The following is a 20,485-nucleotide window of genomic DNA, read 5'->3' on the forward strand; positions in this document are numbered from 1 at the left end:
AGCACAACCCCATGGACAGCACAGCCCCATGGACAGCATGGCCCCATGGACAGCTTAGCCCCATGGACAGCACGGCCCCATGGACAGCATGGCCCCATGGACAGCACGGCCCATGGACAGCACGGACCCATGGACAGCTTGGCCCATGGACAGCACAACCCCATGGACAGCACGGCCCATGGACAGCTTGGTCCACAGGCAGCACGGCCCCATGGACAGCACAGCCCATGGACAGCACAACCCCATGGACAGCATGGCCCCATGGACAGCTTGGCCCATGGACACCATGGCCTCATGGACAGCACGGCCCCATGGACAGCACAACCCCATGGACAGCACAGCCCATGGACAGCTCAGCCCCATGGACAGCATGGCTCTATGGACAGCATGGCCCCATGGACAGCACAACCCTATGGACAGCTCAGCCCCATGGACAGCTCAGCCCCATGGACAGCATGGCCCCACAGACAGCACTGCCCATGGACAGCATTGCCCCATGGACAGCACAACCCCATGGACAGCACGGTCCCGTGGACAGCACAACTCCATGGACAGCTCAGCCCCATGGACAGCACAACCCCATGGACAGCTTGGCCCCATGGACAGCTTGGCCCCATGGACAGCTCGGCCCCATGGACAGCACAACCCCATGGACAGCATGGCCCCATGGACAGCTTGGCCCATGGACAGCACGGCCTCATGGACAGCACAACCCCATGGACAGCACTGCCCCATGGACAGCTTAGCCCCATGGACAGCACGGCCCCATGGACAGCACAACCCCATGGACAGCACTGCCCCATGGACAGCATGGCCCCATGGACAGCTTGGCCCATGGACAGCATGGCCTATGGACAGCACGGCCCCATGGACAGCACTGCCCCATGGACAGCACAGCCCCATGGACAGCACGGCCCCATGGACAGCATGGCCTATGGACAGCACGGCCCCATGGACAGCACGGCCCCATGGGCAGCACAGCCCCATGGACAGCACGGCCCCATGGGCGGCATCTCCCCTTCATCTGCCCCTTCAAGGGCACCTGGGAGGGACCCGGCTGCAGCCGAGGTGGCCCGTGGGGACACACGGCCGAGGACAGGGACTGTGGGGCGCAGCCGGGGCCCCGATGCCGGGGAGCCGCAGCTGGGGATGGGGGACCAGGCTGGGGGACGACGTCCAGAGAGACCAGGCCAGGGCAGGGAGAGCGGAGCAGGCAAGGACGGGGACGGGAAAGGGGACGGGAATGGGGCCGGGGCCGGGGCTGGGGCCGGGGATGGGGATGGGGCCGGGGTGGGGACAGGGCCGGGAATGGGGCCAGGGACCGGGGTAAGGACCGTAGGGGGCGATGGGGGGCTGGAGGCTGAGGACGAGGCCAGAGGGCGAGGACCTGGGACGGGGCCCACGCACACGCACCCCACACGTGTCCAGCAGGGCCGGGGTCCCCTGCTCACACATGTGCATGCACACACGCATGCACACATGCACCCCACACATGTCCGGCAGGGCTGGGGGTCCCTGTGCACACACATGTGCACACACCCATGCACACACGTGCAGAGCTGCTGGCCCCGTGCGCACACACATGTGCAGACATGCACACACACATGCACATGCGTGTGCCAGCCGGGGCTGGGCCCCCGCAGGTGCTGCTATGCTGCTGGTGTCCCGGCAGCCCCGGAGGGAGGGAAGCGTGGGGCTGGCACCCTGGGGGCCCCGCACCTGGGGGGTGTGGGGCCCCCTCCAGCCCTGCCCCGTGGCAATGGGGTGCAGGGCCCAGAGGTGTGGGGCGCAGGGCTGGGGTGCAGGGCGCAGGCCGTGGGGCTGCGTCACAGCGCCCCTGGCCCCACGGCGGGCCCCGCGGCGCGGCCTCGCTCCTGCCGGCGCCGAGGATAGCGGGGACCTTGCTCCCGCCGCCCCCGGCGTATTTTTAGCCCGGAGGCATCCGGCAGCGGGGGGGGGTTGGAGGGGGCTGTGGGGTGGGAATGGGGCGGCGCGGGGTGGGGGGCGGGCAGCGCGGCGGCGATATAAGGGGCGGCCGGGGAAGGGGGGGGGCGGGCGGCGCGGGCATGGGGCGGCGGGCGCTGCAGTGGGGCCGGCGGGCGCTGTGCCGGGGGGCGGGCGCCGGGGAGGCCCCCCGGGCCGTGCGCCCCTACGAGGCGATTCCCCGCAGCGGCCGCAACCGCTGGCTCCAGCTCCTGCGCTTCTGGCGCAGCGGCGGCTTCCAGGACTTCCACCGGCTCATGGAGAGCAACTTCCAGCGCCTGGGACCCATCTACAGGTGGGGGCGGCCGGCGGCGCCGGGGCGGCGGGCCGGGCCCCCGCTGACGCCCCCCGCCGCCCCTCTGCCCCAGGGAGACCGTGGGCACCTACAGCTGCGTCAACGTGCTGCTGCCGCAGGACGCGGCGCGGCTCTTCCAGGCGGAGGGCGTCTTCCCGCGCCGCATGGGCATCGAGGCCTGGAGCGCGCACCGGCAGCTCCGCAACCACAAGTGCGGCATCTTCCTGCTGTAAGGCATGGGGGCACGCCGGGGGGCACGCCGGGGGGCACGCCCAGGGTTACATCATGGACACAGCCTGGGCACGCCATGGGGCACGGCTGGGGGGGCATCGCGGGTGCAGCCTGGGCATGCTGGGGGGCACGGCTGGGGGGGTGTCATGGACATGGCCCGGGAATGCTATGGGGCATGGCTAGGGGTGCACTGTGGGCACAGGCTGGGCATGCCGTGGGGCACAGCTGGGGAGACGTTGCAGGTGCGGACCGGGCATGCCATGGGGCACAACTGGAGAGGCGTCATGGGTGCAGCCTGGGCATGCTGTGGGGCACAGCTAGGGGGGACATTGCAGGTGTAGACTGGGTGTGCCGTGGGGCACAACTGGAGAGGTGTCATGGGTGCAGCCTGGGCACGCTGTGGGGCACAGCCAGGGTGCAATCAGGGCTGTGCTACAGGCCCGGTCCGCGTGCGTCCAGGGCTGCAGGCCGGGCACAGCCTGGGTGCAGCATGGGGCGCAGCCCAGGTGCACTTTGGGGTGCAGCCCGGGCACACCGTGGGGTGCAGCCCGGGCACACTGTGGGGTGCAGCCTGGGTGCCCCATGGAGTGCAGCCTGGGCACACTGTGGGGCGCAGCCCGGGCACACCGTGGGGTGCAGCCTGGGTGCCCCGTGGGGCGCAGCCCGGGCACACCGTGGGGCGCAGCCCAGGAGCACCGTGGGGTGCAGCCCGGGTGCCCCGTGGGGTGCAGCCAGGCTCGCCGTGTCCGGCGCGCGGCGGGGGGCCGAGGCCGGGCGCGGGCGGGCGGCGCTGAGCGGGCCCCGCGCCGCCGGCAGCAACGGCGAGGAGTGGCGCGCGGACCGCCTGGCGCTCAACCGCGAGGTGATCAGCCCGGCCGGCGCCCGCAAGTTCCTGCCCTTCCTCGACGCCGTGGCCCGCGACTTCGCCGCCGCCCTGCGCCGCCGGCTGCAGAAGAGCGCGCGGCGCTCGCTCACCGTCGACCTGCACCGCGACCTCTTCCGCTTCACCCTGGAGGGTGCGTGGGGCGGCGGCGTGGGGCGGCGGCGGGGCGGCGGGGCGGCGGGGCGGCGGAGCGGGGGGCTCACGCGCTGCCCCCCGCAGCCAGCAGCTACGCCCTGTACGGGGAGCGCCTGGGGCTGCTGGAGGAGACGCCGGCCGCGGAGGCGCAGCGCTTCATCGCGGCGGTGGAGACCATGCTGCGCACCACCCTGCCGCTGCTCTTCGTCCCGCCGCGCCTGCTGCGCTGGCTCGACCACCGCCTCTGGCGGGACCACATCGCCGCCTGGGACACCATCTTCCAGCACGGTGAGCTGCCGCCGGCGGCCGGCCCGCGGCGCCCGGCCCGCCGCGGGGCTGACGGGCGCCCGCCGCCCCGCAGCCGACAGGTGCATCCAGAACATCTACCAGGAGTTCTGCCTGGGGCAGCCCCGCAAGTACTCGGGCATCATGGCCGAGCTGCTGCTGCAGGCCGAGCTGCCCCTCGACTCCATCAAGGCCAACATCACCGAGTTCACGGCCGGCGGCGTGGACACGGTGCGGGCGCGCGCGCGCGCGGCCCCGGGGCCGCACGGGGGGCTGGAGGCACGGGGGGTGCAGGGGGCGTGCGGGGGTGCAGGGGGTCCGTGCGGGTGCAGAGTGGTACAAGGTGGTGCAGGACGGTGCAGCTGGGTGCAGGGGGTCCGTGGGGGTGCAGGGGTTGCAGGGTGTGCAGGGGGGTGCGTGGGGTGCAGGGGTTCTGTGGGGGTGCAGGGGGTTACATGAGGGTGCAAGGGGGTGCAGGGGGGTGCGTGGGGTGCAGGGGGTCCATGCGGGTGCAGGGGGTTCCATGAGGGTGCAAGGGGGTGCAGGCAGGTGCGTGGGGTTGCAGGGGGTCCGTGCGGGTGCAGGGTGGTGCGTGGCAGTGCAGCAGGGTGCCAGGGGTGCGGGGGGGTCCGTGGGGGTGCAGGGTGGTGCAGGGGTTCCAGGGTGTGCAGGGGGGTGCGTGGGGTGCAGGGGTCCGTGTGGGTGCAGGGGGTTCCATGAGGGTGCAAGGGGGTGCAGGCAGGTGCGTGGGGTTGCAGGGGGTCCGTGCGGGTGCAGGGTGGTGCGTGGCAGTGCAGGCGGGTGCAAGGGGGTCCATGAGGGTGCAGGGGGGTGCGGGGTGTGCAGGGCAGTGCAGAGAGGTGCGGAGGGGTGTGTGAGGGTGCAGGGGGGTGCGGGGTGTGCAGGGCGGTGTAGGGAGGTGCGGGGGGGGGTGCAGGGCGGTGAAGCGCGGTGCAGGGCGGTGCAGAGGGGTCCGTGGGGGTGCAGGGGGGGTGCGGGGTGTGCAGGGCAGTGCAGGGAGGTGCGGGGGGGTCCGTGCGGGTGCAGGGGGGTGCGGAGTGTGCAGGGCAGTGCAGGGAGGTGCGGAGGGGTCCGTGAGGGTGCAGGGGGGTGCGGGGTGTGCAGGGCGGTGTAGGGAGGTGCGGGGGGGGTGCAGGACGGTGAAGCGGGGTGCAGGGCGGTGCGGAGGGGTCCGTGGGGGTGCAGGGGGGTGCGGGGTGTGCAGGGCAGTGCAGGGAGGTGCGGGGGGGTCCGTGGGGGTGCAGGGTGGTGCAGGGCGGTGCAGGCGAGTGCAGGCGGGTTCAAGGGGTCCGTGCGGGTGCACCCCGTGCGGGGTGTGCAGGGCGGTGCAGCGGGGTGCGGGGGCTGCGGGGGTCCCGGTGCCCGGGCACAGCCCACGGCTGCTCCCGCAGACGGCGATGCCGCTGCTGTTCATGCTCCTCGAGCTGGCGCGCAACCCGGCGGTGCGGGGGGTGCATGGGGGTGCAGGGGGGTCTGTGCGGGTGCAGGGGAGTGCGGGGGGTGCAGAGCGGTGAAGCGGGGTGCAGGGCGGTGCGGGGGGGTGTCCGTGGAGGTGCAGAGTGGTACAAGGCGGTGCGGGACGGTGCAGCGGGGTGCGGGGGGTGCGGGGGCCCCGGCGCAGCGCACGGCCGCTCCCGCAGACGGCGATGCCGCTGCTGTTCACGCTCTTCGAGCTGGCGCGCAACCCGGCGGTGCAGGGCGCGCTGCGCGCCGAGATCCGCGCCGCGGAGGCGCGCGGCCCCCGGGAGCTCTCCGCGGTGCTGAGCGCGCTCCCGCTGCTGCGCGCCGCCCTCAAGGAGACGCTCAGGTCTGGCCGGAGCAGCCGCGGGGAGGGGTGGGGGGGTGGGGAGCTGGGGGGGGGGGCTGGGGGGGTTGGGGGGCGCTGGGGGCATTGGGGGCTTGGGGGGTGCTGGGGGATGTAGGGGGCTGGGGGCATTGGGGGGCTTGGGGGGTGCTGGGGGATATAAGGGGCTGGGCTGCGGGCACTGGGGGGCTTGGGGGTGCTGAGGCTGGGGAGTGCTGGGGCTGGGCCACATGGGGGGCTGGAGCTATGGGGGGCTTGGGGGTGCTGAGGCTGGGGAGTGCTGGGGCTGGGCCACATGGGGGGCTGGAGCTATGGGGGGCTTGGGGGTGCTGAGGCTGGGGAGTGCTGGGGCTGGGCCACATGGGGGGCTGGAGCTATGGGGGGCTTGGGGGTGCTGAGGCTGGGGAGTGCTGGGGCTGGGCCACATGGGGGGCTGGAGCTATGGGGGGCTTGGGGGTGCTGGGGGGCACCACAAGGCTGCAGGCATAGGGGGGCACCGCGCAGTCAGGGGCATGGTGGGGGGCCGGGGGAACCTCTTGGGTGTGGGGGGGCGCACTTGGGGGACCAGAGGACCCCGTGGGGGGCCAGAACACAACAGGCCACCTCAGAAGGGGGAAGTCTTGAGGGGACTGGAGGCGGGGGGCACAGGACGGCCCGGAGGGGTCTGGCCCCACTCGAGTGGGGCTCGGGGGCCAGGGAGGGGGGCAGCGCTCAGCACCCCCCTGCCCCTCGCAGGCTCTACCCAGTGGGCATCACGGTGCAGCGCTACCCCACCAAGGACGTGGTGCTCCACGACTACCGGGTGCCCGCGGGGGTGAGTGGCCGCGCGCAGCGCGCGGCGGAAGGGGGGGGTCCGGCACGGCACGGCCCGGCCCGGCCCGGCGCTGAGCCGTGCCGCCCGCAGACGCTGTGCCAGGTGGCCCTGTACGCCATGGGCCGGAGCCCGGAGGTGTTCAGCTCCCCGGAGCGCTACGACCCGACGCGTTGGCTCAGCAAGGACGAGAACAGCTTCAAGGCCCTGGCCTTCGGGTTCGGCGCGCGGCAGTGCATCGGGCGCCGCCTCGCCGAGGCCGAGATGATGCTCTTCCTCATGCACGTGAGTGGGGCCGCCGCGCCGGGCCGGGCCGGGCCGCGCCGGGCCCCGCCGGGCCCCGCCGCGCCCGGCCCCGCTGAGCCCCGCCGCCTCCGCCGCCTCCAGGTGCTGCGCAACTTCAAGATCGACACGGCCTCCAAGGAGGACCTCCGCACCGTCTTCGGCTTCATCCTCATGCCCGAGAAGCCGCCCCTGCTCACCTTCCGGCCCGTCGACTGAGCCCGCCGGGCACGGGGGGGGCCGCAATAAAGCCGTGTTGCCGCACGCACGCCTCATCCATGCGGGAGCCGCAGGGGCCCCGAGCGCCCGGGGTCCGGCAGCCCCACGGCAACGGCGCTTCCCGGGAGCAGGAGCGGGGAGGGGACGTGTCCCGGCTCTGGGAAAAGCCTCAGCCTCGCGCGTCAGGCTGTGTGGGCTGGGGGGGTCCGTGGGGACACGTGGGCGGGATGGGGGTCCGCTGCCCTCCCCCGTGAGGGAGGGGTGGGAATGGCGCTCTCTGCCCTCCCCCAAAGAGGGGCTGCACAGACGGTCCTCAAAAACACAGGTTTTTATTAAAACACCCCCCCGCCCCGGGCCACAAGGCCGGTGCGGGCCGGGGGGTCTCCAGCAGGCTCTGCTGCATCTCCCCGCTCGGGCCCCTCGCCCAGACGCAGCCCCCCCGGGGGCTCCCGAGCTCCTCGGGGAAGAGGGCAGCAGGGCGCAGCCCAGGCGGCTTTTCCAGAGCGGAATTCCCTCCTCTCCCCCTTGTCCCCGCTGCTCCTGCCGCCGGCACGGGGGGAGGGACCGCAGCAGCAACAGGGGGCTGTGGGGCAGGGCCCCCCGCCCGCCGCTCAGACCCAGGCCCCGCTGGGGGGTGGGTTCCTCTGTGGGCTGCGGCGCCCATGGGGCTGCCGGACGCCCTGCCCGGGCGCTAGAAGAGCTGGAGCAGGAACTCGGGGGCCCAGTCCAGGGCGGTGTGCGTGACGGCCAGGGCCACGGCCCCCAGCGTGGCCGAGAGCCCCCACACGGCCGCCTTCACCAGCGGGTTGTGCCCGGCGGCGGGCAGCAGGGCTCCGGCGTCCTCCTCCGGCCCGGCCCGCAGCAGGCGCTGGCGGCGCAGCACGGCGTCGGGGCGCTGCCGGGGACGCGGCTTGCTGGAAGGCGGCGAAGGACTGGATGGCGATGCTGCAGCGGGGCAGAGGGGCGAGGGCTCAGCCCCGGGGAACGGGCAGGACCCGCGCCCCCGGGAGCCCGCGCAGCCGCCGAGCCCCGCGGCCGAGCCGGGGGCTGCGCTCCTCCGGCGGCTCCGGCAGCCCGAGTCACCCCCGCGGTCACCGTGCCCCCCGCCCCTCACCTCTTGTGGTGCTGCAGGGCGGCCTGCCGGGCCAGCTGGGAGTGCGGGTGGCGCTGGAAGAGCTCCTGCGCCTTCGCCACGAGGCTCTCGTAGGGCAGGTCCTGCGGGATGCGGGACAGGAGCTGGTGCACGCTGGGCATGTCGCAGTCGCAGGCCAGCACCTCTCCTCCCGGTGCAGCACGACCTGCGCGGGGACCGGAGCGCGTCAGGGACCCGCAGGGACGGCCGGGCCCGGGCAAAGGGAGCCAGCCCGTCCCGGCTCAGCCCGTGCGGCGGCTCGGGGCGGCCCGGCCTCGTCGGCGGAGCCGCTGCACGCACCGCGGCGGCGAAGTAGACGGGCATGAGGGGGTGCGAGGCCAGGAAGAAGTCGTAGAGCCGCAGGGTGTGGTGGAAGTTGTTCAGGACATGGCCGTACCACGTGATGAGCCAGCTCAGGGCGAAGATGGTGCCCACCTCTGCCCTGCGGGCACCGGGGGCATGGGGGGCTCGTGAGGCACGGCCCAGGCACCCCGGCAGGCTTACGGCACGCGCTGCAGCCCTGTACCAACCCCCGCCCCACGCCCACCTGAGACACGGCCCCACGCGCCCCGTGAGGGCCCTGCTGCACCCCCCACGCTGCCCCCGAGCTGGTCCCGCTCTGCCCTGGCTCCTCGGCCCCCTGCCCCACGGCAGGGCCCCCGCTCGGCTTACCTCAGCATGAAGGCATGGAGCCGGGAGCTCTCCCGCTGCAGCAGGGGCATGAGGTAGTTGAGGATGTGCTTGGTGCTGTCCATCGTGGGGTCCATGAAGTCCCTGAGCAGGGCAACCGCGGGGCTGGGAGGGAGCGGCACGTGCCAGGACCGTGCACCCTGTCCCACCACCTCCCCACGGCCCTCCCACGGGACACTGCACCCCTCAGCCCCATCCCAGGAGCCCCCCAGGCCTGGGATGCTCTGGGGAAAGATGCTACCAGGCCCGGGGGGCTCCCACGGCAGCAGTGCTTGGTGGTTAGCCATTCCGGTGCAGAAGGCACCAGCGTCCCCGAGGGATCCCAGCTCGGGCTGGGGGTCCCGGTGTGGGCCAGGGTACCTGAGGTGGTGGGTGGAGAGCTTTTCCAGCAGGGCTGCGGCCAGGCGCTCGCCCACGGCCAGCAGCAGGGTGACGGCGATGTCGTGGTAGCCCTGGTAGTAGTGGAGCTCGGGGTGGGCGCGCAGGACGTGCAGGATGAGGTTCAGCAGCTGCTCCTGCAGCACGTGCCGCTGCTCGGCCCGCATGCCTGCGCGGGGAGGCCGCCGGGTGGGCACGGCTGGCCCCGCGCAGCCCCCCGGCCCCCGGGGCGGACCGCGGCCCCCCAGGCAGCTCGTTCCCCCACCCCAGCCCCCGCAGGGAGCTTCCCCCCACTGGCATCCCCCGCCGCCGGCGGTCTCCAAGCTGCTGGCGGCCGAGCGCTGCCCCCCAGGCCAGCCCCCTCCCTGAGAGGGGGTACCAGGCAGCGGGATCCTGTCCCCGGAGAGGGGTGTCCACGCCCTGCCGGCCCCGCGCCGGCGCTCACCTGCGGGGAAGCGGCGTGCGGAGCGAGCCACATCCAGCAGCACCTGGCCGTAGTCCCGGTGGGCCTGGCGCGGGGCCTTGCCTGCGGGAGAGCCGAGGTCAGGGCTGGGGAGCAGGGAAGGGGGCCCAGGAGTCCCCCGCGAGCCCAGGAGTCCTGCCCTCACGTCCCCGTCCCCCCCAAGTCGGCCCCGGCGCCTCCCAGCCCCCACCTGGCCGGGGGGGCAGGTTGTAGGTGTCGACGCTGAGCAGCTTGGGCCAGACCTTCCTGCGGATCTCCTCGGAGAGCAGCCCCCCGGCGCTGACGGCGGCGGCCCGCAGCGCCTCGACACCCACCGGGTCGCTGCGCAGCGCCTCGTGGATCAGCACCAGCTTCTGCTTCCTGCCGGCGCCCGGCCGCCCTGCGGCGCGGCGGGGAGCGTTCCGGGGGCCGCGCGGGCGCCCCCGCCGCCCCCCGCCGCCCCCGCCGGGCCCAGCACCCCCCCCCCCCCGGATCTCCCGTCGGCGAAACGGAGAGGCGCCGGGGCCAGGCCCCGTCCATCCGTCACCCGCGAGGCCGACGGCTCCGAGCGCGCGGCGCCAAGGCCGGCGCGCCGCCCGGCCCTCACCGCTGCCCCCGGCGCGCGTCACCGCTCCCCAGGGACGCGCCGGCCCCCCGCCGCGCCGCCGGGCCCACACGCGTCACGCGGTGACCCCCAAGCCCGCGGCCCGGTGGCCCCCGCGCGGCACCCCCAGCTCACCCCGTGGGCCACAGGGCTGGGGCAGGGAGCCCCACCCCGGGCCCGGCCCCACTGCACCCCCATGCCAGTCCTGCCCCCACTGACACCCCCACCCTGGGCACTGCCCCAATGACACCCCACACCAGACCTGGCCCCACTGAACCTGCTCCGGGCCTGTCCTCATTGACATTTCGTATTAGGCCCAGCCCCACCGACACCCCACACCAGGCCCGGCCCCACTGACACACCCACCCTGGGCACTGCCCCAGTGACACCCCACAGCAGGCCTGGCCCCACCGACACCCCACACCAGGCCCAGCCCCACTCACACCCCCACCCTGGGCACTGCCCCAATGACACTCCACACCAGGCCCAGCCCCACTGACACCCCCACCCCGGGCCTGGCCCCACTGACACCCCACACCAGGCCCGGCCCCAGTGACACCCCCACCCTGGCCCCGGCCCCACTGACACCCCCACCCTGGGCACTGCCCCACTGACACCCCACACCAGGCCCGGCCCCACTGACACCCCACCCCGGGCCCGGCCCCACTGACACCCCCACCCCGGGCCTGGCCCCAGTGACACCCCACACCAGGCCCGGCCCCAGTGACACCCCCACCCTGGGCCCGGCCCCACTGACACCCCCACCCTGGGCACTGCCCCACTGACACCCCACACCAGGCCCAGCCCCACTGACACCCCTACCCCGGGCCTGGCCCCAATGACACCCCACACCAGGCCCGGCCCCAGTGACACCCCCACCCTGGGCCCGGCCCCACTGACACCCCCACCCCGGGCCTGGCCCCACTGACACCCCACACCAGGCCCGGCCCCAGTGACACCCCCACCCTGGGCCCGGCCCCACTGACACCCCCACCCTGGGCACTGCCCCACTGACACCCCACATCAGGCCTGGCCCCACTGACACCCCCACCCCGGGCCTGGCCCCACTGACACCCCGCACCAGGCCCAGCCCCACTCACACCCCCACCCTGGGCACTGCCCCAATGACACTCCACATCAGGCCCAGCCCCACTGACAACCCCACCCCGGGCCTGGCCCCACTGACACCCCGCACCAGGCCCAGCCCCACTCACACCCCCACCCTGGGCACTGCCCCAATGACACTCCACACCAGGCCCAGCCCCACTGACACCCCCACCCCGGGCCTGGCCCCACTGACACCCCACACCAGGCCCGGCCCCAGTGACACCCCCACCCTGGCCCCGGCCCCACTGACACCCCCACCCTGGGCACTGCCCCACTGACACCCCACACCAGGCCCGGCCCCACTGACACCCCACCCCGGGCCCGGCCCCACTGACACCCCCACCCCGGGCCCGGCCCCACCGGCTCCGGGGGTCCCTCACCTGGGCGCCCCCCCCGTCGCCCGCCGCCCACCGCTCATCGCTGCTGCCGGGCCACGCGCCCCACCCCGCCCCCGCGCCGCCATTGGCCCGCGCCGCCGACGGCCCGCGTCCCCATTGGCCCGCGCCGCCGCCGCTCACCGAGGGAGGCAGGGGGCGGGGCGCCGCGGGTGCTCCTGGGAGACGGAGTTCCGCGGCGGCCCCGCCTCCACAAGGGGAACCCCCCGGTCGCCCCGCCCACCTTCCCCCGGTTGGCCCCGCCCCCACCTGGTGGCCCCGCCCCGCCGGTTTGGCCGCACTCCCTCCTGGGATGGCTCCCCAGCCCCCGCCTAGCCCCGCCCCCTCAGGGCTGGCCCCGCCCCTCGGAGTGACCCCGCCCCCTCACGTGTGGCCCCGCCCCCCTCAGGGCCGGCCCCGCCCCCTCCGCCCTCCGCCGCCGGGCGATGCCGCGGGCGGAACTGCGCGTCCCGGCGTGCCGCGCGGCCGGGGCGGGGCGGGCGGTTGCCGCGGTTACCCGGGCCGTGGCGGGGCGCGGTACGGTGGCCGCGCGGCGGGCGGGCGCGCTCGCACGGCCGGGGCGAGCATGGGCGACCGCGGCGCGGCGGCGGCCGGCGGCGGCGGCGGCGGCCGGCGGCGGCGCGGGGCGGCGGCGCCCCGGCAGCCCCCCGGGGCCGAGCCGGGCGGCGGCGGCGGCGGCGGCGGCGACGAGCCGGGCCCCGAGGGCGCGAACGACCCCGGCGACGACCTCAGGTAACGGCACCGGCGCCGCCCGTTACCGCGGCGCCTCCCGCCCCCCCGGTGCGCCGGAGCAGCCTCCCTTCCCCCGGGACCGGCCGGGGCCTGCGGGCGGAGGCCGCCCCGGTGGGTCACCGGGGGCTTCCGCGGCCGCCCGCCCGGGCGGGGGGGGGGAGCCCGGCGCCCGGGGACGCTCGTGCCGCCCCGGCCGGCCGCGGAGCCCCCCCGCCGCGGGAGCGGGAGCGGGGCCGAGCGGCTCCCTCCGGCCGCGGCGGCTCGGCTTCGCGGGTGCGAGGCCCGTGCGGCCGCCGGAGGCGGCGGCGACCCCGGCCGGAGCCGATCCCGCCCGCCCCGGGGGGCTGCGGCCGGGCGCCGAGGGCCGCGCGGGGCGGGAGGCAGGCGAGGCCCGGCCGGAGCTCGGCCTCGCCACCGCTCTCCCGGCCCGGCGGGGCGGCCGGCCTCGACCCGGCCGCGCCGCCGGCCTCCCGGGGCTCCCTCCCGAGGGACCCGAGAGCTCCGCTCGCCCGGCGGCGGTGGCGGCGGCGGGTCGGGGAGCGCGAGGCTCCTCGGGCGGCGGCGGCCCGAAATAGCAGCGCCCGCGCAAGCCGGGGCCGCCCGCCTCTCAGCCGCCCGTCCGCGGCGCCCTGCCCCGCATCCTGCCCCCGTTCCCAAGCCGGGACGGCGCCGGGCGCCGGGGGGGGGACGGGGACGCTCTCCGGGGGCTCGAGCTCCCCGGCCGGCCGCGGGGCAGGGCCCTCGGCGCGACGCGCGCGGTGCCGCGTGCCTCCCGTGCCCGGGGCAGCGGCAGGCGCCCTGGGTGGGGGAAACGAAGTGTCGCAAGGAGGAGATGACGGCGTTCCTGGGGGAGCCGCTGAAAGCGGGCTGAACTTCCACCTGCCCGCGAGCTCCTCCCCGGCCCGGAGCCCGGGCCGCGAGGCGCTCGCCTTGTCCTCGGCGCGATGCCCGACCCAGCGCTCGCAGGTGAAGCAGCCGGCGTTCCCGCCTAACCCATCTCCTGGCTGCTTGTGGTGCAGGATTTCGGCCGGGCGAGCCCGGGGCGCGGCAGACGGGGCGCTTGCGGGCGGGGAGGCAATTCTTGTCTGCCAGCAGCTCCCGATAAGGAAGGGCCGGGCCAGCCCAGCGGGTGGCTCTGTTCCTCCTCCGCGCCTTCGGCTCAGGTTTCACGGGGCGCCCGTGCCGAGCGAGCTCCTCTCCGGCCACCCAGCTCCGCTTCCCCGGGCCGCAGCGTGTGCCTGTCCCCGCGCCGCCGGCTGCAACGACGGGGGCATCGTCTAAGCGGGGTTGCAAAGCCCTGCTTGGGGCTGCCGTGGGGCAGGGCTGCGAGCGGAGCGGTGCTGTGGGGCCGGGAGCGCTCCCTGAGCCCTCTGCGCCTTGTAATCTTATCTGGAGCGGAAGGAGGGGCAGGCGCGCGGGATCCCGTGGGCTCCCCGGCCGATAACGCGGCGCGCGGGACTCTGGACCCGGCCTCTGCGGGCGCCCGCCGCTCCGCTGGGCGCTGGGGCAGCACCCACGCCGGCAGCACGAGGGTGCCGGGCGCGTTCCTGTCCCCTCCCGGGGCCGCGGCCGAAATGCCGCCCCGAGGCGGGCGCTCCAGGCCGGAGCCGTCCGCCGCTCTGCGCCCCGTCCCCTGCCGCGCTCGCTGCCTCGAGGGCCCTCCTGCCGCAGCTCCAGGGCTCCGTGCTGCCCCGGCCAGGGCCCGCCGCTAAACCCCTGCAGAGCGTCCTCGCCTGCAGGACGCGGAGCCCAGGGAGCTGGGGCAGCCGAGCTCCAGCACCCGCTCCGTAAAGAGCTGGGAAGGGCCTGGGCGCCTCCGCAGCAGGGTGAACCCTGGGAGACGGACGCGCTCCAAGCGCTGCTGCCGGCTCCAGCGTCGAGGCGAGGCAGCCTGGGCTTTCCCGGCCGCGCTGCCGAGCCGCCGCCCTCGGCGCGTCCTGGTGTCCCGAGCTGCCGCCGTGCCCGTGCCGGCTCCCTGGTGCTCACGCGCTGCTCTCCCTTCTCCGTCCCCAGGTGTCACAAGGTGCAGGAGTCTCTGCTCAGTTCAGCCAGCGGCTACAGCAACTACCGCGGCATCCTCAACTGGTGTGTGGTCATGCTGGTGAGTGGCGGCGCGAGCGGCCTCGCGGCTCGGCGCGCGCCGGGGCCGGATCGGGCAGGTGCCTGCGGCGCCGGGGCCTCCGCCCCGGGTGTCGGGGTCGCCTCTGCTCCCGCTCGGCGTGGATTGCTGGCGCGTGGCGGTCTCAGCACGGCGTTGGGGAGACCCAGAGACCCCTTGGCCCCTTCTGAACACGATCCCTGCTCCGGGGGAGCCCGGACGTCCCGGGGAGGTCGGCCGGGAGCAGGGGTGGCCAGCGCGGGAGAGGCCCGGCTGGCGTTCGAGCAGGCGCGCGGCACGGCGGGGCCGAGCGCCTGGGCAGTGCCGGGCCGTGCTCGGGGCGGGAGAGGCCCCAACGCTCTCGTGCTGCCTCCGCAGACCACCTGCAAGCACCCAGCGGGGCAACCAGACGTGCTGGCGGGTGGCCACGGCTCCCCCGAGGCTACCGAGCGCTCGGTACCTTAGCCGGGGCTGCCGGAGGCAAATGTTCACCTGGGTCCGGCCTGATCCAGCGATGCTGGTGCTGGCGTGGTGGGCGCATGGCAAGAGGGAGTGGAGCAGCAGGGAGCAGGGCCAGGGCTCCGGAGAGCCGCTCTGCGGCCAGAAAAGGTGCAATGAGGCGGTGGCTAATCCCATGGTGTGCGTTTAATTCAATTAGCGGGTGAAACCGAGTAGAAGAGACTTGGAAGCGGCGAGCACGCTCTCGGATTAGCTCGAGCCCTCGCTGGCGGCGCGGCGCGCGCTCTCCGCTCGGCTTTGTCTGCGGCAGCCGGCGCGGGGGGTCAGCGCGTGCTGGCGCCCGGAGCCCTAGCAGGGACTAACCGTGCCACCGAGCGGGGCCCTGGCCCACCGCGTCCTCCCGGCAGGAGGAGGCCGCGCTGGCAGCCCCTGCGACGCGCGCCGGGCGCTCGGTGCCACCGCGCAGCCCAGCTGGGCGCCGGCCCAGCCTGGCCGGGCGCTCCCGGCTTTGCTGCGGCCGCCGGGCCCCGTCCCGCCGCTGCGGCCGTGCCAGCCTGGGCCTCCCGCCCGGCCGTAGCGTGGGACGGGGCCCCGCGGGGCTCTGCCGCCGCAAGCTGCGCTGTCCCTGCCCACTCCCAGGGGAAGCGCGACGTAGCCGGGCGCGGAGATACGTGGCTGCTGCCCGTGGCACGCTTCCGTGGGGCCGTGCCGGCACGTGACTCGCGCCCACCGTAACCCTTGCACGGACTCGCGGCCTGGTGATGCAAGCGCTTCCCCGAGGTTTCCCAATCTCGGGTTGCGCGGAGGGAGGACGCCTTCCCCGTGCACGCGGGGCGCAGCGGCTCCGGGAGCTGCGCTGAGGCCTCTGCTGAGGCCGCAAAGATCCGAATCGGATCGCGCCCCGAGGCTGCGTGACACTCCGGGCTCGGCCACGGATGCGGTCCGGCACCTCGGGCCTGCGTCCAGCCCGTGGCTCGGTTGTGTCCCCCAGGCCGGGCAAGCAGCTCTGTCCCTCGCCGGCGGCCATGGGCAGGATCTGGTCCAGCCTGCGGGCCTCAGCCCCACATCTGCCGGGGTTTGGGGTGCAGAAATGCAGGATGCCCCCTCATCAGCCGGCCCAGGCAGCTTCGAGAGACCCGGGAGAGCGGCAGGGCGCCGGCAGCCCTACGCGTGCCGCGGGTCTAGCCGGCTCTTACCGTATACCCTGGCCCTGGCACGTCCCGGCCTCCTGGGACGGTCCCAGAGCCCGCGGCACCACACGGGCCGCAAGGCGGGCCTGGGTACTGCGCGGGGAGCACCCGTCCCGTGCCTGATGCGGCCCCGCCGCGGGGCTTCGCCTCGGCTCGCTCTTCTCCGAGTGACTCCTGCCTTCTCCCTCCAGGTCTTGAGCAACGCTCGGCTGTTCCTGGAGAACCTCATCAAGTAAGTGCCAGGCTCCCGGCGGGGAGAAGGGCTGGCGCCGCCGCGGCCTTCGGGATCCGGCGCCGCTCGCTCAGGCCCCCCTTTCCTCGCAGGTACGGCATCCTGGTGGACCCCATCCAGGTGGTCTCCCTGTTCCTCAAAGACCCCTACAGCTGGCCGTCCCCGTGCCTGGTCATCGGTGAGTGACGGCCCCGGGGGCCGCCCCGGGCAGCGGGAGAGCAGCCGGGGCAGCCCGAGCTTTTCTCCTCGCCGCCCAGGCTGCCCCGGGGCCGGCGAAGCCCAGCGCGGCGGGCCGGGGGCTGCGGGGCCCGGCGCGTCCCGGCAGCTCTGGTAACGCTCTGCCCGCTCCGTCTGCAGTGGCCAACGTGTTCGTGGTGGTGGCCCTGTCCCTCGAGAGGCGGCTGGCAGCGGTGAGCCGCCCTTAGCGCTGCGCGCGTGCCCGGGGCAGAGGCCTCGGGGCGCGGTGGGGTGGGGAGGCCGCGCAGCGGGGCTCTGCCGGCTCCCCGTGCCCCCCAGGCCGTGGGGCGCTGGGGCTGGGTGCTGCGCCCCGGCCCTCTCATGCCTCCCTCCCGCAGGGCTCCCTCTCGGAGGGCGCTGGCGCCGTCCTGCACGCGACCAACCTCCTGGCCATCCTGTGCTTCCCCGCCGTGGTGGTGCTCATGGTGAGCTCCATCACGCCAGGTGAGGGCCGGCCGCGGGCGTGGGGCCGGGCCGGGGCAGGAGCCGGCCCAGCTCACCGGGTCTCCTCTCCCCGCAGTGGGGGCCGTGTTCGCCCTGGCCATCTACACGGTCACCTTCCTCAAGCTCTTCTCCTTCAGAGACGTGAACAAATGGTGCCGCGAAAGGAGGGAGGCAAAAGCCTCCCCACGCCGGGGGGACGCCTCGGCCGCAGGTACCGGGCCCTGGCACTGCCCCTCCGTGGGGCAGCGGCCGCAGCAGAGCCTGAACGTCCGGCTCAGGCCAGCGCTCAGCTCCCTTCTCTTCCAGCTGCGGGGCCAAAGAAGGCTAACGGGGATGTGGGCCAGAGCGGTGTCACCTACCCGGCCAACCTCACCTACAGAAGTAAGTGCCCCGCGCGGGGAGCTCACGGCACCGCGGCCCCACTGCCCCGCGCGAGTCCCCCGGTGCTGCCGGCGGGCGCCCAGCCTCACCCCCGCTGTCCTCGCAGATCTCTACTACTTCCTCTTCGCACCCACCCTCTGCTACGAGCTGAACTTTCCCCGCTCCCCGCGCATACGCAAGCGCTTCCTCCTCCGGCGCCTCTTCGAGATGGTGAGACCCCCGCCGCGTGCTCCGGGCACCAGGGCTCCCTCCCCGCCGCTCCGCTCCGAGGGCGGCCCGGGGCCAGGAGCGGCCGTGGGTCTGGGGACGCGGCTCGGGGCCAGCTCTGGTTCAGCAGCGAAGGCGGCAGGATGAGGGGACGGTCCCTGACGCGGGGCCCCCGTTCCTGGGCACGGGCGCCCTGGGAGGGGGACAGGGGCTCCCGGCCGATGTCCCTGCCGACAGCTCCATTGCTGCCTCTGTCTTCCAGCTCTTCTTCATCCAGCTGCTGGTGGGGCTGATCCAGCAGGTACGTGGCTGGTGGGGACCCTCTCCCCGGGGAAACGGCGGGGGCCGAGCTGGGCGCCCGCAGGTGGCCGGGGGTCTGGGCCCCCCCCAGGGGCCCCACGGCGCCTGGGTGCCCCGGCTCCAGCGGCGTTTTCTGTTTCAGTGGATGGTGCCCACGATCCAGAACTCCATGAAGCCGTTCCGGGTGAGTGGGAGCCCCGCTGCGGGGCAGGAGGATGCCCCGCGGGCGCCCTTGTGGCTTTTGTGCCCTCAGCGTGAGGGGGCCCCAGAGCTCCCTCCTGCTCCTGTCCCCGGTCCGGGGCACGAGGGTGACGGCAGCCGTTTCCTTGCAGGACATGGACTATTCCCGGATCATAGAGCGGCTCCTGAAGCTGGCTGTGAGTAGCTGAGCTCCCTTGCGCCCTGCCTGTGGCCCTGGTGGCGGGGGGGAACCAGCCCCCTCACGGCCTCGGCCTCCCTCCCCAGGTCCCCAACCACCTCATCTGGCTCATCTTCTTCTACTGGTTCTTCCACTCCTGCCTCAACGTGGTGGCTGAAGTGATGCAGTTCGGGGACCGGGAGTTCTACAGGGACTGGTGGTGAGCGGCAGTGGCCGGCCCCGGGCCCCCTCCTGCCACTCCGCAGGGCGATGGGGCCGAGCGCAGGCCCGAGACCCCCCGGGGGTCCCTGCGGGGTGCGGTGGGGTGGGGAGAGGCGCAGCTCCCCGCTGCCGTGCCGGGACGCGGCTCACTGCCTTCTCCCTGCAGGAACTCGGAGTCGGTGACCTACTTCTGGCAGAACTGGAACATCCCCGTGCACAAGTGGTGTCTCAGGTGGGCGTCTGCGGCCGGGCAGGGGCGGCGGGGACGGGCCCGGCGCGCCACGGGCAGCTCCGGCAGGCGGGGGGCCGGCCGGGGACTCGTGCTAACGGGGAGCCGCTCCTCAGGCACTTCTACAAGCCCATGCTGAAGCGGGGGGCCAGCAAGTGGACGGCGCAGACGGCCGTTTTCCTGGCCTCCGCTTTCTTCCACGAGGTCAGTGCTCCCTGCCGGCACGCGCCCCGGCTGCCGAAGCCGCCCCCCAAGCAGGAGCTGCCTTCTGCGGAGCTCCGAGGGCTCCGGCCCCACGGTGGCAGCTCCGCGGGGGTGGCAGGCCGGGGCTGACGCTGCCCCCCTCCCCTGGCAGTACCTGGTGAGCGTGCCCCTGAAGATGTTCCGGCTCTGGGCGTTCATGGGGATGGCGGCGCAGGTAAGCGGTGGGAGGACGGGGGCGGCAGCAGCCTGGCGCCGGCTGCGGAGCTCTGGGACAGGAACGCGCTCTCCTTCCTTCCCCGTCCGCCGGGGGAGCGCCGCAGGCTGCCCGGGGCCTCTGCACGTCGGCACGGGCCCCACGCTGCCCCGGCTCTTCCAGATCCCGCTGGCCTGGTTCGTGTCCAAGTTCCTCAGGGGTAACTACGGGAACGCGGCCGTCTGGATCTCCCTGATCATCGGGCAGCCCATCGCCGTCCTGATGTACGTGCACGACTACTACGTGCTCAACTATGAAGGAAGCCAGTGACGCGCTGGACTGCGTTTCCCTCCTGGTGACCAGCAGGAAGGCAGGAGAGGAGGGAGCCGCTTCCTGCTGCTTCCCAGACGCCTTGGGACTGCGTCGCGCGGAGGTGCCGCCGCCTCGGGAAGTTGCCTTGCGCCCTTTTGTACGTGTGCGGAGTAGCCGCTAGGCGTTCCTCCTCTTGTGAATTGAATGTCGGATCAATGCAATAGCCCCTGCGGAGGGGCGTCCCCCTCCCTCTGTCCCGTGCCCCAGCGGGGACCCTGTGGTCCTGCCCCGCGACGGCCCGGGCACGAGGGAGGCAGGAGCCGAGCCCGGCTGCCTGCGCATGTGGGGCCGGGGGGCTCCCTGCACCCGCGGGGGCCCCCGCCTTGAGCTTTAAGTGGCCACACGCGCCACAGAGCCTCTCTTCTGTAAGGCACTTTAAAGGACTGTCCCTGGACTGTGACTGCTCTGATCCGTCCCTCCCTCCTGCCGGTGCTCCCCGCAGGGGCAGGCTCGGGGCACCCGGTACGAGCCCTGCCCGGGGCTCCCCTGCCCGTGCCGGCGGCCGGCCCGGGCTCCCTGCTCAGCCCCAGGCTCACTTCACCTGTGGCTGTGGGTCCGGGGCGCTGCCTGCTCCGTCCCCGGCTGGCTGCCCCGGCCCCCAGCCCTCTCCTTGCCCTGCATCCTGGGTGAGGAGCGGGGCTGGCTGGGGCAGCTGGGACCTGCTGCTGCCTCCCGGCGCTGCTCCGGGCTCACTTGGCCACTTTTTAACCTTTCTGGACTGTATCTGTCAAGTATTGAGTGATTAAAGTGTCTTTTTCCACACCTGGTCCTGCTCCTGTTCCTCCCGTGCCTGGACGGGGCCCATCCGGCCTTCCCGCGCAGCCTCTGGCCCTGCCCCACATCAGCCTCCCTCAGCCGGGCCGAGGCCACCCGCCCGCCCCCGGGCACTGGCCTGCCCCTCGCGGACACCCTGCCCCAGGCCAAGAACAA

General features: G+C 74.3%; 3 protein-coding genes across 3 annotated transcripts; 2 read left to right on the forward strand and 1 right to left on the reverse strand.

The window, feature by feature from the left end:
* The first annotated feature begins 1,308 nt into the window (after positions 1-1,308).
* Positions 1,309-6,949, forward strand: LOC134136662 (cytochrome P450 11B, mitochondrial-like). Its single transcript, XM_062568580.1, has 10 exons — positions 1,309-1,326; positions 2,130-2,278; positions 2,352-2,507; positions 3,326-3,525; positions 3,612-3,815; positions 3,889-4,043; positions 5,474-5,640; positions 6,373-6,451; positions 6,542-6,733; positions 6,836-6,949. Exons 1-10 carry the CDS (start codon positions 1,309-1,311, stop codon positions 6,947-6,949), a joined length of 1,434 nt encoding a protein of 477 aa, XP_062424564.1.
* A 601-nt stretch (positions 6,950-7,550) lies between these two features.
* On the reverse strand, positions 7,551-11,765 carry LOC134136663 (TBC1 domain family member 20-like). The gene is given in 10 exon segments (XM_062568581.1): positions 7,551-7,853; positions 7,855-7,894; positions 8,064-8,229; positions 8,232-8,247; positions 8,382-8,523; positions 8,754-8,855; positions 9,132-9,318; positions 9,595-9,675; positions 9,803-9,991; positions 11,747-11,765. Coding segments are annotated over 10 exon segments (1,155 nt in total). The 3' UTR covers positions 7,551-7,640.
* A 1,608-nt stretch (positions 11,766-13,373) lies between these two features.
* Positions 13,374-20,471, forward strand: DGAT1 (diacylglycerol O-acyltransferase 1). Its single transcript, XM_062568582.1, has 17 exons — positions 13,374-13,395; positions 14,169-14,530; positions 16,368-16,408; positions 16,501-16,586; positions 16,766-16,818; positions 16,984-17,089; positions 17,166-17,300; positions 17,396-17,470; positions 17,577-17,680; positions 17,940-17,978; positions 18,120-18,161; positions 18,310-18,354; positions 18,443-18,555; positions 18,724-18,789; positions 18,903-18,990; positions 19,142-19,204; positions 19,367-20,471. The coding sequence occupies exons 1-17, from the start codon at positions 13,374-13,376 to the stop codon at positions 19,511-19,513; spliced, it is 1,587 nt and encodes a 528-aa protein (XP_062424566.1). The 3' UTR covers positions 19,514-20,471.
* The last annotated feature ends 14 nt before the right edge of the window (positions 20,472-20,485 follow it).

The sequence above is a fragment of the Rhea pennata genome, chromosome 2 (genome assembly GCF_028389875.1).
Source record: "Rhea pennata isolate bPtePen1 chromosome 2, bPtePen1.pri, whole genome shotgun sequence".
In the NCBI taxonomy this organism is placed as follows: Eukaryota; Metazoa; Chordata; class Aves; order Rheiformes; family Rheidae; genus Rhea; species Rhea pennata.